The 14,744-nt window shown below is 47.9% G+C and overlaps 2 protein-coding genes across 2 annotated transcripts in view; one reads left to right on the forward strand and one right to left on the reverse strand.

Moving 5' to 3' along the window:
• The window catches only part of LOC6495196 (low-density lipoprotein receptor-related protein 1), a 48,980-nt gene that overhangs the window by 8,786 nt on the left and 25,450 nt on the right, over positions 1-14,744 (reverse strand). The window contains exons 2-13 of the mRNA XM_001958839.4: positions 9,250-9,363; positions 6,213-6,338; positions 5,970-6,092; positions 5,655-5,906; positions 5,279-5,599; positions 4,836-5,215; positions 4,038-4,774; positions 2,912-3,979; positions 1,094-2,852; positions 739-1,034; positions 321-676; positions 1-266 (exon numbers count right to left, since the gene is read on the reverse strand). Of these exons, the coding sequence (XP_001958875.2) occupies positions 1-266; positions 321-676; positions 739-1,034; positions 1,094-2,852; positions 2,912-3,979; positions 4,038-4,774; positions 4,836-5,215; positions 5,279-5,599; positions 5,655-5,906; positions 5,970-6,092; positions 6,213-6,338; positions 9,250-9,363 (5,798 nt within the window). The remainder of the gene's footprint in view (positions 267-320; positions 677-738; positions 1,035-1,093; positions 2,853-2,911; positions 3,980-4,037; positions 4,775-4,835; positions 5,216-5,278; positions 5,600-5,654; positions 5,907-5,969; positions 6,093-6,212; positions 6,339-9,249; positions 9,364-14,744) is intronic.
• LOC6495453 (protein nemuri) lies at positions 10,199-11,084 on the forward strand. The gene has a single exon (XM_001958840.3). The coding sequence runs from the start codon at positions 10,255-10,257 to the stop codon at positions 10,996-10,998; it is 744 nt and encodes a 247-aa protein (XP_001958876.2). The 5' UTR covers positions 10,199-10,254; the 3' UTR covers positions 10,999-11,084.

A 14,744-nucleotide genomic window follows, 5' to 3' on the forward strand; every position in this document is an offset into this window, starting at 1 on the left:
CGCTGGTGGCGGAGCAAACTGCTCTGCAGGATCAATCATTTCCACTCCCTGCAAGACATCAATCGAGTAGAAAATAAACTCTGCCCGTGGAACACAACGTGCGGGATTGTTAGGTTCCATGTCGTAGCCAAGGGCGCAGCGGCAAACATGCTCCGTGGCGGAGGTGGCCAGACAGAGATGTTCGCATCCACCACGTAGTGGTCCTGCGCACGAATTAGTGCCAGTTTGGGCATCCGCATAGAACATTTTCATGCTCTGAATGGTCTCTGAAAGTAAGGTATTAATAGAAGAACTCTGAAGGACACAAGAGACTCCCTTACTTGTGTTGACCCTCAAGTAGGACATATTGGAGCAGGACTCCTTCTCGCACTGCATAATCACACTCTGGATATTCTCCGGGAAGTAGATAGTTCCATTATAGACGGTCAGGGAACTGATGGAGGTGATCTGACTGGCCACCAGTACCTTCCGCGTCTCATTCCTGGGGATGTCGTAGTAGGCGATGCCAGAGCCATCATAGGCATAGTACAACCGCTGGGAGTCAAAGTCCATGGTCAGACTCTGAAGGCTGCTTTCATGTTCGTAGATCAGAACCCGACCCGAACCATCCAGATTGGACTGCTCCAGTTGCGACAGATTGCCATCCGATGTGGAGTGAATCCAAAACATTTTTCCACTAAAAATAAAAAAAAGAATATAGAATCCCCTCCCGAGTTGTATGATTCCATCGCGTCTTACTTGGCTGGATCCAAGGCTATGCTGTCCACCATGTTCAGGTTTTCGTGGATGTACGTCACGAACTCTCCCTTCAAGTTACTGGCCAGTATATTGCACTTGATCTGTCCCGAGGAGAAGTACATGTTCCGACCAATCCAGTCGAGGGCGAATCCGTACGGCTTCTCTATGTTTGTGTTTATGATGGGTTCAATGAGGCCATTGGAGATCCCAGCGCTGGAGATCTCATTCTGCTGGATGTCCGACCAGAAGATGCGGCTCTCGTCCACCAGGAAGTCAATGCGTTGCGGCGCCACTAACTGCAAAGTTAAACAAAGTTTTAGTCAGTTTTAGTCCGATGATTATCAAAACCACTCACCCTTGGCGACTGCCTTATAGTTGGAATCGTATGGTGATTGGGCTGGTGGAGATCAATGCCCCGGATCTCATCCACCATCACGAAGAGCAGGACCTGCTCGTTGGCCACACAGTTGCGCTCATCGCTCGGATCCAGGCGCATGACATGGGGACACTCGCACTTGAATGTGCCCTGCCCACTGAGGAGACACAGATGCGAACATCCGCCATTATTTTCGCCACAAGGATTCGGTTGCCAGGGCTGGCGACTGGAGTGCAGCACCTGGATGCCGAATGGCTGCGATGTGGTCCGTTGCAAGACCTGGATATCGCTACCGTTCCATTTATTGGCCCGTATCACGGACGTACTTCGCCAGTCTGTCCAGTAGACATGGTTCTCGAACACGGAGATGGCAAAAGGATGTGAGAGTATCTCCTTGTTGCGCAACACCACATGGTGCTCGGAGCCATCGTACATGGTGCTACTGATCGAATCGGACTTGGCGTCCACCCAGTAGACCCTCTTCTGGGTGTAGTCCAGAGTGAGCCCATTTGGCCAGCCGGCGCTCAGCTGCCAGCTGGTGGAGATAATGCGCCTGCCTTCGCCGGACATGCTGGCCCGCTCAATCCTGGGCGAGTTGTCGTCCCAGTCCGTCCAGAAGAGCAGACCCTCGCGCGGATCTAAGGCTATGGCCCGGGGGCTCTCCATGTTGCCAGCAATGAGGGTGCGCCGGAAACTGCCGTTCAGCTTGGCCACCTCGATCTGGTCCAGGTTGGAGTCGATCCAGTACAGATTCTTGCCCACCCAGTCCACGGCCAGTCCCTCTGTGGTGGACAGTCCCGAGTGGATGACTGCCTCCACGTTGCGCAGACTCTCGCCCATCAACTGGCCCCTGTATATCTTGTCGTCGATCACATCCGTCCAATAGATCTCAATGCTGGTCTTGTTAATGTACAGAAAGTCCAAGGCAATGATGTTCCTCAGCGAAGTGTAGAAGTTGCCCACCTCCAGGGTCTTCAGGTTGATGCCTTTGATGTCCTGGCGGTTGGTGAAGATCACGTACGGCTCATCCGGAGCAGTGCTCTTGCAGGTGAACTTGTCGTAGGCCAAGTCGAAGCCCTCCAAGCAGCGACACTCGTACCCCTTGCCGCTGGTCTCACACACCTGGGAACAGCTGTCCCAGTGATCGCAGGCATGCTGCATGCTGCACCGCTTCCCGTTCGGCTGCAGGTACAAGTGATCCGGGCAGGAGCAGATGTAACCCTCCGGTGTATTGTGGCAGCGGTGGGAGCACTCGTGGTCCCGCTCGCACAGCTTATCCGCGCACAGGAAGCCCTCATCCGTGGTGTCCTCGCAGTCGTTCTTGCCGTCGCACAGCTGATTCACCGAGATGCACTGCCGCGAGAAGCCGCACAGTCGGTCCGGGTGCTCACAGATCACGGTCTCGTTCATGTCAAACCTGGTGGCATTGATCATGGTGCAATTGAGCTCGTCCGTCTTGTCGAAACAGTGCGGAATTCCGTCGCACCTAAGGTAGTCCGGAATGCATTCGAATGGATCCAGGCAGGCAAACTCGTGCTGGGCGCACTCGTCCACCTCCTTCCAGCCGCTCAGCGGATGATTGTCGCTCTTGGTCTGGTTGCAGTTGGCCTCGTCGCTGTTGTCCTCGCAGTCGATGATCCCGTCGCACATGTGCATCTCCCCGTAGCAACCAATGGGCCGGCAGTACTTCTCCCCAATGCCGCACTCCTGTTCGCATTCTGTCTCATCAGCATTGTTTCTAAAGGATTTAAATGATTAGTTGTGTCCAAAAAACCCCCCTCAACTAGTACCACTTACCCGCAATTGTCGGTACCATCGCACACATCCGGGAACTGCCGACACCGTCCATTGCCACAATCGAACTCCGGACACTTGCTGCCGAAGAATATCTCCGCCGACTCATCCGAGTCGTCGTCCGGTCCACAATCAATGACCCCGTCATTGACCCAGCTCATTTGGATGCAGCGACCACTCAGGGCGCAGGTGAACTCGTTGCTGTTGCAGGTGCTCTGCTCGCAGTTGGCCTGATCCGATCCGTCCGAGCAATAGGTAATGGAGCTGCAGAGCAGGGAGCGCTGGTAGCAGCGTCCATTGCACACGAAATTGTGCGTCTTATCGCAGACATTGGGATTGCAGGGACCATTCAGTTCACTGCTCTCGTCGAAGCCATTCTCGCAGTCCACGAATCCGTCGCACAGATCCTTGCTCTCGATGCACTGCCACGAGCTGCGGCACATGAACCCGGATGAGCAGTTGGGCAGAATCCGGGGCTGCAACAGCTGCGGGATGCAGTGGCTGCCGGTGCCATTGAGGGTGAATCCATCCGGGCAGCGACATATCGCTCCCTTGGGCGTATTCAGGCACATGCCCGGGCACTTGGACTGCGAACAGGCACTGGGCGCCTGAGCCAATGGCTGGATGGCTACATCGAAGATCCTGAGATTAGCCGCCCGTCCAGACCGCTGGAGGTGCACTGTCGAACTGACCGTGTTGTTGATGTTGGCTCCGTGCAGAGGAAAACGCCAGATGGTGGCGTTCCTGTCGTCCACCCAGTAGATCAGTCCGTTGTGCTGGACCATCGAGAAGATGCGGAACTGGTTCGATTTGAAGAGCACCTCCCGGCCAGTGCCATCCAGCTTCATGTGCTCGATGGTGCCCAGGCCGACGTCGCACCAGTACAGCCGCTTGGAGCGGGAGTCTACGTCCAGGCTACGGGGAGCTCGCATGGGCAGAGCGGTTGTGCCCTTGGCAAGTAGCTCCTTGTGAGTTCCGTCCATCCAGGCGCTGTAGATCCCTCCCTCACAGTTCAGGGACGTCCACTGGGTCCAGTAGAAGAGGCCCGTAGTGGGATCCAGAGCCATAGATCTGAAATGGAAAGTAATGTATCAGCACTGGTGACTTCGGTGGGTCTGGATATACCCACCTGGCATCGCAATCCACATTGAAAGACAGCACCCTGCTGATATTCTGCAAAGGAGCCACCTGGATCTTCCGGTGGATGGACCAGTACAGGTGCTCGTTGATCCAGTCGAAGGCCAGGCTGTGCACCAGCGTCAGATTAGTAACCAGTATCCGGGAAACGCTCCCGTTGAGCGACTGACTCCGGATTCCCAAGGCCGGCTCCTTGTCTTTGCCAACCGAATCCACGCTCACGTAGAAGATCGCCTTGCCGCGCACATTCACATCGATGTCCGGTTCACCCGGCACATTGTACACGGGCACCATCACGTCCGGCTGCTCGCCCTTCTGCTCCAGCCGCTGCACCTGCTCAGTGTCGAGTGGGACACCCGTGATCCTGGTCAGCTGTTTGTCGCTGTAGACCAGGAACTTGTCGAGGGCGGAGAGGAGGCAGGTGGTCTGGTTGTGCAGCTTGTAGCCAGAGGTGCACAGGCATTTGGCGCTGGCGAATCCTCGGGCCCACAGGGGAACACAGATCTGATTGCATCCGCCGTTATTGTCCCGGCAGGGATGCGCCACCTCCGGCTGCTTCTGGCGATGGAAGATTCGGAAATTGTTGGGATGACTGATACCCCGGATGAGGACTTGGGCCTTCAAGGTGAACCTGTCCAAGGTGACTATGCCAGTGCCCGTCCAGGGACCCAGAAATATGGTGTTCTCAAACACCTCCACAGCATGGATTGCTTTCAGGGGCACCAAGGACTGCAGTACGCAAAGGATGAAGGATTTATTCTCAGACTATCATTCAATAAAAACTACTTACATCTGCTGACTTTTTCAGAGTCCAGCGATTCTGACCCTCGTAGGTCACACGTTCGATGACATCTTTATAGATATCGACCCAATAAACCAGCTCATTGGCCAGGTCCAGGGTGATGCTGCTGGGGTGATAAATCTGTTCGGTGACCAGGACCGTGCGATTGGTGCCATCGGGCAGGGAACGCGACAAACTGGGCTTCCAATCCGTGTAGAACAAATAGCCCTTGGTGGGGTCCACCGCCAGCGAAGATATGTGGTCCACCTGCTGCAGGATCAGGCGGCAGAAGGTCATCGCATTGGTGCATAGATAGACCAGGCCGTTGTCCTCGTTCAGCAAATACCAATTTCCCGACAGCCAGTCCAGGCGCAGTTCCGTAAAAACTGCTGCAACAACATAACGTTTGGGGGTAACAATTTAAAGGATAATTCCCCCAAGCCCTCACTCACATAGACCCGTCGCTATCGACGGAGAGATGGGCAGTGTCCATTTGACCCGCCGGTCATCGATGCGCTGGCACTCGAGATGCAGATCCCGCCAGTTGTTGTGCAGGACGCAGAGGGTGCGATTCCGGTGCCACACTTCCATGGCTGCCACCGAGATGATACTGTGCTTGGAGAAAAGATCCACCTCCTTATCGGTAGTCGCATTCGCCGCGACATCTTTATCCTTTGCCTCCGCTGGGGAATCGATGAGTTCGCCATTGATTCCGATGCGAGCTACGCCGCCGGTATGGAGCAGCGTCAGCGATGCCGCCTCCGTGGGTGGTACTATAAATTGAGAGGGATTAGTGGAGCTGCTGGCGAATGTTTGGCTGCCACTCACCATTAATTGCCCTACAGCTTCGTCCTTTCGATTTGGCGTAGCCAGAGACGCAGGAGCATTCGTAGGAGCCTGGGGTATTGCGACACATCTGGTCGCAGATACCCGGCTCGGAGCACTCGTCGTAGTCCACGCAGCGGGTGGAGTTGGCCGATTCGGTCACCTGGCCCTTAGGGCAGTAGCACCGTGCACCCTGCGGCGTCAGCTTGCAGTTGTAGCTGCAGTTCAGAGCGGCACAGGCTGCGTTCTGTTTATCTATTGAACGGAAATGCCAGTTACTAACTAATCTCCCAATCCACTACCTTGGTGGTGACTTACCACATAGCAGCTCATCGTTATCACAGTCCCAATGGCCGTCGCAGAAGCGGGACAACTCCAGGCAGTCGCCGTTGCGACACTCGATCTCGAAGGCGCGGCACTTGGGCGCGGCACCATTTGGACCTGGTGGTCACCAAAATAAATAAATAAATGGCGATGATACAGATTGGGAGATTGGGGAGGTGCGTCTCCAGTTTTTGAATGGATATATATGAAAAGGGATATATGCCTCGCCTTACTTACAGTTGGTTTCATCGGATGTGTCGCCCTTGCCGCAGTCGTACTCCCCGTCGCAGAGCCAATTTTCCGGAATGCAGTGCCGGCTTTGCTTGCAACGAAACTGTCCCTCGTTGCACTTGGGAGCCTTTTCTGCAGAGAGAGAAAAAATAGGTTAAAGTTTAAGGATTAGAAAAGGGATTTAAATAGTAGTCAAAGGATAGTATTATAAGAGGTTTCTGAAGAAGGAGTCTATTATTGTTTAATTTATTTTAATCCCCTGTTTCTCCAAGTGTATCAAACAGAAGCCACTAGCAGAACTGAACACTGTTCACTCCCGTACAATAACAATAACCGAAATGAAGATTTATGGAAGGGTTTGTTAGTGGTTCTCGGGGCTATGTTGGTTCGTTGGTCCGCTTTTTGGCCAACAAAAAGTTGCTAGCACTGTTGTTCGTACAAATCGTTGAATTATTTCGCGAGATATCGTAAATAAAAGGCAAACAAGAGCAGTTGTGGGATAACTTCCAGCGGATACAAAACTTTTAACTAGCTCTTTAAGTTCAAAAATCCTATAAAGGTTGGGGCTTTTCCTCCTTTCTATATCCTTATAGCCCTTCAGTTCACTCCCTTTTCCGCTTTCCTATTAACCAATTAGCTCTAGCTCCTAATAAAGTGGATGACTTTTATTTCCATTTTAAGGGGGTGGCAATGAGCAATGACCCACCCCCTAAGAGACCCCATGAGAGAAAAAAAATGGAAAAGAAAGAAAAACTGTGACAAACACGCTTCGCTAGATGGGTTGACTTTGCATTCTCAGTTAGTTAAAGTAAATCCCCGTGGCACTGGAAAATGTTTAACAATTGCCCGGCAACATCATTTTTGACCGTTCTTCCTACGGCCCGGAGTTGATTAAATAAATGCCGGACGGACGGACGGACCAACCTCCGTCTTCCACACCGGCCAGGCCACCCTTGACAAAAATTTACGCTCCTGGTTTTTGTATTTGTTCGGGGCTTACTTTGGGCTCCAGTTCCGTCCCCATCAAGAGGAATAAAAAATTTAAACTTTACTCCGGACCCTGCTGCCCTGTGACTGCATGCCCTTGGGCTTATTACGTATTATATCCGTGTCCGCCACTGTCGGCATGCAAATTGCCACGCGAATACGGCAAAATGTGACTCCGGATGTCAAGGACTGGGGTAGAGCGCGCCACGGAGAAGTCGACGGAGTCATGGACACGTCCAATGGTTGTCTCTGGAGTTTAACCTCTTGGCAAGCAAAATATTTTTGGCCGTTCCCATGTGTCACCAATGTGGCTTTTATGGTTATAGTCGCGCATGTCGGTACCCGGTCTCCCGGACCTCCTCCCTCCATACCATGGGCATTGGGATAGCGACCATTCCATTCACAACCATCTACCCTGTCACGGTATTGTCATTGCTTTCTCTGATTTGGACCACCGATGTGGAGAAGAGTATAGCAACGCGTTATTTGAATTCTTCTCCCTGCGAATTTTCATTTTATTTGTGTCAAACAATTTGCATCTCGGGAAAGGCTCAGCGACGAAGGAACGAGCTCGACAATCGTACCAGTCCGGGCCGAGGGAAACAGGAAAAATATTATAATGTTGCTATGTGACAACATTCCACTTGGAGTGGCGGGGCATATGAAATGAGGAGACCTCATAAAAATCCCCATACACAGTCGGAAAATAGAACTTGAATTATATTTTTAAAGCATCTCCCGGGCATCCATCCTTGTGATCCATTTTAGTTAAATTTTTATGGAATAACAAGTAACCATCTCACACTCAAGTCGTGGAGATGCATTTGGAGGAAACTTTTTTGTCGCTAGTGTAACGAGGCCAGTTTAAATGCAATATATCAAGAGACTTATATATATGACAACACTTTATAAACTGGCATTTGTTTGTGTGCCTGTGGGTTCAGTTCAGTTCGGTTTAATTGAAATTGCGAGCGCGGAAGCCGTCCCTCCTCGTCTCTGATGGAGCGGATAGTAGTGGTATACATATATAGTATTCCCAGGGTCTGGGAGGAGAAGAAGCTCGCTCTGTTTGGCAAATGCAGATGACAACGATGTGCCAGGCACATTTATTATAATCTGTTGCATTAATATTTGCCGACAATTTGTCGTCTGTTGTCGTTGCCACTCCGGGTCTGGGGCTGTCCAGGGAGGAGCTCTCTCGATTCATTTCCTTGCCAACTTTCTCCCTCGCTCCACGGCAGCGCCATAAAAATGAAATTAAAAATGCCAGAAGAAGTCTCTGGGCCAGCAATTGTTGCAGTTAGCTGCTATGTTGTTTTTATTGGAATCTGGCTGCCAACAAGTAAGAAAAATGAGATCGAAAAAAGCACTACAGAGTAGACGAAGTTGGAGATACTCTTTGGAAGGACTTTTTAGGGATGTCCTGCCCTCTTACTCTAATTATAGAGACTCTCCTAGTTGTATCCTAGTCTTCAGGAATATAAAAATGTCTACACATTTATATTAGTGGGCTGGAAAGTGGCCGCCCCATCGAAACAGCAGCCATGTGGCTTTTTCCTCTTATCCTGAAAAGAGTCCTGGCCATTTCCAGCCAACTGGCAAAATTAAGGAGAAAAAAGCGCTTAAATTTCAACAAACAATCGACCAGTTTTAAAGTTCTGCTAGGCTGGCTTTCAATTTCGGAAAATGGTTCGGTTTCTAATTGCATTTGGTCTCCCCGTTTTTGGGGTCTCCCGTTTTTGGCCAGAATTAGTGGGTAAATGGGAGAGCAGTCTGTATTTTTGGTCATGTATTTTCGGTGAATTTTTCGGACCACCCACCTGTCATTAGGCGGTCCACACACATCGATGGTGGGTGTGTGAGTGTGTGTTTTGGGCCCAAAAAGCGTTTCTGACCAAACAGTCAAACCAATAATAAAGCAATCACCGACTGCTAATGTCCCCAACGGGGAGTCGTTGGGAGGCTTTTGTGGATTCCGTCCGGGTTTACAAGGATCAATGGGGGGGTGGGGTGGTTGGGTGGTGTAGAATGGCGAGGGTGGGTAGTGAATACTCACCGCATTCGCTGGTCTCATCGGACCTATCCGGACAGTCCGCCTTGGAGTCGCATTTCCAGCGCATCGGTATGCAGAAGCCATCGTTGCATGTAAAGTACGAGGCTGGACAGGGACCTGCAATCGGATAGATGACAGAATAATGGTCACTCAATGCGGTATGGATAGATACGAGCCGGACGACATCGACATCACATCGATTCATTCCAGTCTTTGTCCAGTTTGAATTCTAATTTACAAAGTGCAGGGGAGTGTGGGGTTTAATAATCGACATATTTGTGCTAATCTCACAGGCATGTTATACAATGCCTTTGAAGTAGAACTATGCCTTTAAGGACTAAGGATATTCCACAAACAAATGAGAACAAAAAAAAAACCCAATCAAATCCTCCATCAAAACAGAATTAATTATAATTCAAATCTGTTTACCGGCAGATGCGAGCCATAGGTTGCCAAATTATATTTTCATTTAATATGCAAAGTAGGTGTAGGGGGCCGCCCACTGGCCCATTCTTCTTCCTGAAAATGTCAGATAATTTCAATATTTATGCAGTTGTTGAGGCCCCCAGTAGCTGTTGCCACTGCTACGTGCTTACAATTAAACATTAACAACAAGCCTCCTTCGCCAGCCATTGTTATTGGTTACTTGCCGTTGTTATTGCTGCTGTTGTCGGCGGCCAACTGCTGGCGGCCAAGCCAGAGGTACGTGACTCTGGGGGCAGTGCATCATTAGGCCGGGAGACAACAAACTGTTTTCCAACTCGTGTCAAACAATAAAAAACTAATTTAAATTTGCTTAGAGCATAAATAATAAGGTGTCAGAGAATGTTGCGGGCTGTCTTCCTGATACGCAACAAAAAGAAAAACAATTACTTCAATTTTTGGGACTGCTTTCCAAACTCAAACAAAGGTCGTCAGCTGTCGAAACACTTGCGGGTAGGTAGGCCCATCTATCCCATAAAAGCCATAGTTTGGACCAGAAACCAAGACACAACACACCCACCAGCCATGTCGACCAAGTGGCTGATTCTATGCGCCCTGGTGGCACTCCTCAGCATCGGTTCCGAGACCTGGGCCAAGCCCGGCAGACGCACTATCCAGGCCAGGCCTGATCCTGAACAGGTGCAGCGACTGAATGCCCGCTACTATGCCCAGGATGATGAGGACGGCGATGATATCCTGGAGCACGAAGAGGACTTGGCCGATGACAACGAGGAGGATGACGACGAGGAAGCGGAGGACGCTGAGGACGCTGAGGACGCTGAGGAGAGGGAAGAGGACCTGCACGAGGAGAAGCCCAAGGAACAGACTTTAACCAACAAACAGTTGTCCATAAAAACGGAAACAGTTCCCCTCAAAAAGGAGCACCGGGAGGTCCAGGCCGAGGACAACGAGGACGATCTCCAAAATCTCGACTATGACGAGGACGAGAACGAAGCTCTGGCCGGGGGCATTGACTTCAAATTGAACGAGGGCCGTAACAATCGACGGGGAGCCGGCAGACGTGGAGGCAAGGGCGGTCGCAAGGGGCGTGGCAGGCGGAACCGAAGGCGTGGCAATCGTCGTTGCGGCGGTCGTGGCAAGCGCGGGCGAGGCGGCCAAAAGCGGCGCACTCCGTCAAAACGCAACGGTAACAAGCGAAAGACGGCTAACAAGCGGAAAACGGCTAACAAGCGACAGGGTCAAAAGCGTAAGGCCAACAATACCAACAACAACAAGCAGACTGGAGCACCTTCCACAAAAGTTGCTTAAAGGCCAGAAAGACTAGGAAGACTTTTCCCCAAATTAGAATACAAACTTTATAAAAATAAAAAAACAAAAATCATAATCTTTAAAAATGGTAGTCTTTAATTATTAATTTTAATTATAAATTATTGAACTAGTTTCCACTAATTTTCCATTATATAATGTCAAATTTAAAAACCTATAGCAACCAAAATACTTGATACTTATGGGATAATGAATCTCCACTGTCTTCTGCCTCATCCCAGCTGGACACTCTGATCTGAGGACACAGGACTTTCGATCACCATCCATTATATAACCATCTCTGCAGGCACAAGGACCTCCACATCCCACAACACAGGTTCTACTCAAAAATTCACAGGTTTCAGGACAAGGACTAGGACACAGCTCCCAGGTGGCGTTTAAAAAAGAGCAGTCTACTCTTGACAAGTCTATTTCTGAAGAATTTATTTTTAAAATAGTATAGATTAAATAAATAAAAATTAAGAAAATGTTAAACATTATTCTAATAAGATTTCAACTAAAATGAGTGGGAAATGGATGCTATAACACTTTGATTATAAAAGCTCTTCCATAACTAATTCTATTAAATTGTGATTATATTTAGTCTGATTTCAAAGCTCTTTTTAGATACTTTATTTTTATTTGAATTTTTTATATATATGGACTGTATCCTGACGATCTATTATTATATCCTTGCATATTCGTTCGTAAAAATTTTATTGTAGCATACTTTTCGGTCCAGATACTTTCGCATTTCGCCATTTCCGCCAGAGAAAGTTTTTATCGCAAACTCATACAAACACACTCAGATACAGGTAGAAATACAGGTGGAGGTGCGTGATTTTGTTGGTATGGCAGGTAGCAACCGCAAGTCATAAATTTCGCCAGCTATTCTGCTTTTGTTATAGTGCTTTTTTTTATATATTTATGTTGGTTTGTGGATGTCTGACCCCATAAATTATAGAACGCCGCAATTTCGTTTAGCGGCTTTTGCAGTTTTTCGAAATTAGTTTTAAGCCTCTTTTTTTTTATTTGATAGTTTTAAAACTTTAAAGCTTTCTGTGCATAAAAATCATAAGAATGGAAGAGCACTGAATTTTATATATCCATTCGTGATCAACCAGATATAAAATTCCAGAAAATTCCCAACTCGCATTCCAGCACTGCACTACTAGCACTCAATTTCAGTTTATTTTCCCTTCAGCTTATCTTTGGAGCTGGAATGGAGCTGGTGGTGGCTTGGCCAGTGGGTTCGTTTACCTGACAGCGTCATCATGTCAATCGTTTGTTCAAGGATGTTCCACAAGCACCAGTCCCTCAATTAAAACTAGAGAGGAGATATCCTTAGAGAATGGGATACATACTATTCATAAAATCATACTTTAAACAGATTATTATGATTAATATTTCCCTAAGTTTAAGAAAAACCCCTTCCTTATCTATCTATTTTTGAAAATCTCTGTGAAATTCCTTTAAAGAACATCCCTAGATGGTTTCCTCTGTTTACTCTGTCTACCTGTAGCCAATTTCGAGTTGCTCTTATCTGTCTGGACTGCTGCTGGCAGTTGGTCAGCATAATAGAATGGGATGGTGAGCGAGAACGAGAAGGATACGACTGTGGAAGTTTTTCTGTCCAGGAACAGGAACAGGAACAGAAGGATGTAGGTGGTCGACGTCCTGGCATGCCAGCCAACCAGCCAACCATCGTCCTGTGGCACTGTGCCTGCTAGCCGACGCGACGGTTGCCTGCCACTGACATTTACCAAATCAAATAGAAATTTTAATTGACTCTTGGCTGGCAGGACGTGCCAGTGCTATAGTTTCTATAGCTATAGATTGCTTTAATGAACTGAAAGAAAATATATTATTCAATATAAAAATATAATAAGAGATTTTTAAACTAATTCAAAAAACTTCTAAAGCTGTATTTTTATTAAATTTATGAATAGTTTCATAACTGATATATATTTCTCTCTGTGTCTTATTTTATGTGTCCTTGTTGGCGCTTCTTCTTATTAAATTGCAGCTCTTTAACACCATTGACATCCTATTACATTGGCTTTAAGGCCTTTGTCCCAGCCATTTGCTCTGATTTTGTTCAGCTCGACCTCAGCCCCGTTTATGCAACAAAAATAAAAAAAAATAGTAAAGGGGTTAAGCGCCTTTTGGGCTTGAAGCGAAATTTGCATCTGTCGCCGTCGCGAATTATGTGGGCGCACGCGGAAAACAGAAAGTTGCCAGGAGCATCAGATTCTCCTGCCTTCCGTGCACCAGCCAGCGCTCCATTCCTGCCCCATCCTATTTGTCAACAACTTTGAGTGTCGTTCTTCTTTTTTTTTCGCGAGGTTTTTGTTTGCTTTTTGGGTCAAAAAGATGTGTGTGTGTGTGGGGGTGTGGGGGTGTGGGGGTGTATCTGTGTGTAACATCCCAGCAGTACCAATCGCCCCGGAATCACCCTGGATTCACCCTGGATCCGCCCGGATCACCCCGGAATCCAACCGGAAAGCTAGAACAAGCGGCCCGGAATTTTGTACTGAAATTTTTGAAAATGTCCTCTCGGCCCGGAATTCGATTTCAGGCATGAATCAGCCCTGAATCCGCCCGGATTTCGAATCCGGATTCCGGCGTGAAAATTGTCTCGAAATCGCCCCTGATTCAGACCTGAATTTCAGAGCGGAATCAGGCCGGAAAAGAAAGCATGATTCCGCGGTGAAAAAGGTGGCTAAATCAGGTCGCATTCATAACCCAAAATTAAAGAAAAAAATTTCCTCTTACATTCTTCTAATCTGATAATCAATATTTTTTATGTATTCCTTAAAAATTGCTGTTAATTTATGTTTTAAACTAAATTAATATGTTAAATAACATAACATTATTAATATTGAAAACTATATTTAATAATTACTCACCCTGGGATTCGAACCTTAGTGCTTTTGTATACTGGACCGACATGCACGCCTCTAAGCTATCAAGGAATCGCGCGTACTTTGTGACTGACTATAATATACCTCTACAAATTTGCATGTTTAAAACAATCTCAATTATTAAGAGTCCCCGTTTAAAAAAAAGTATTGAATATAACAGTTTATTTTGAGACTGCGATATTAAAATAAAATGAAAGTAAACAAAAATCAACTCATAATAAAGACTTTTCCGCTTGGAATCGAACCCACGACCTTACGATTAACAGGCAGATACCTTAATCATTGAACCATGGGGTGAGAGTTTTTCGGGCAAAATATTTAGAATGACTAGAAAATATTAGTGATTAATAACTAATATCGAATATGCATAATTTCGAACTCTAGCAGCAGCAGAGGGCCGGCAGAATTAGTTCGCCTACTTTGTTTTGACGTTCGAAGAGCAAACCTTATTGAATTGTTTTTGTTTTTCGATCGAAATTTGACATTCGGGCCGGAAAAGTCGGGGCCAGGAATTTCAGTACTGCTGGGATAGTTTTTCACTTAATTAGCGCGTTGAATGACGCGTTGACAGTTGGCAGAAGTACGTGCCACGCCTGCGGGGTATGCAACACACAATTTTCCAGATTGTTGTCTAGTTGTTGTCTTGTTGTTGTTGTTGTTGTTGTTGTTGTTGCGGGGGAGAGGGGTTATGAGGCATGTGGCAGAGAAGAGATTCTCCGGATAGCGTGTTATCTGAACTTTCAACTTCAGCGCACACCGTTCATAATTAAGGACAATGCTTACAGTTTATTACGGAAATGAAAGGTTGTCCTAGTCCTAGTCCTA

Source organism: Drosophila ananassae, chromosome 3L (assembly GCF_017639315.1).
Source record: "Drosophila ananassae strain 14024-0371.13 chromosome 3L, ASM1763931v2, whole genome shotgun sequence".
NCBI lineage: Eukaryota > Metazoa > Arthropoda > Insecta > Diptera > Drosophilidae > Drosophila > Drosophila ananassae.

What these genes read in the sequence shown, in the direction of transcription:
- LOC6495453 (XM_001958840.3), top strand. Translation starts at nt 10,255, where the DNA reads ATGTCGACCAAGTGGCTGATTCTATGCGCCCTGGTGGCACTCCTCAGC.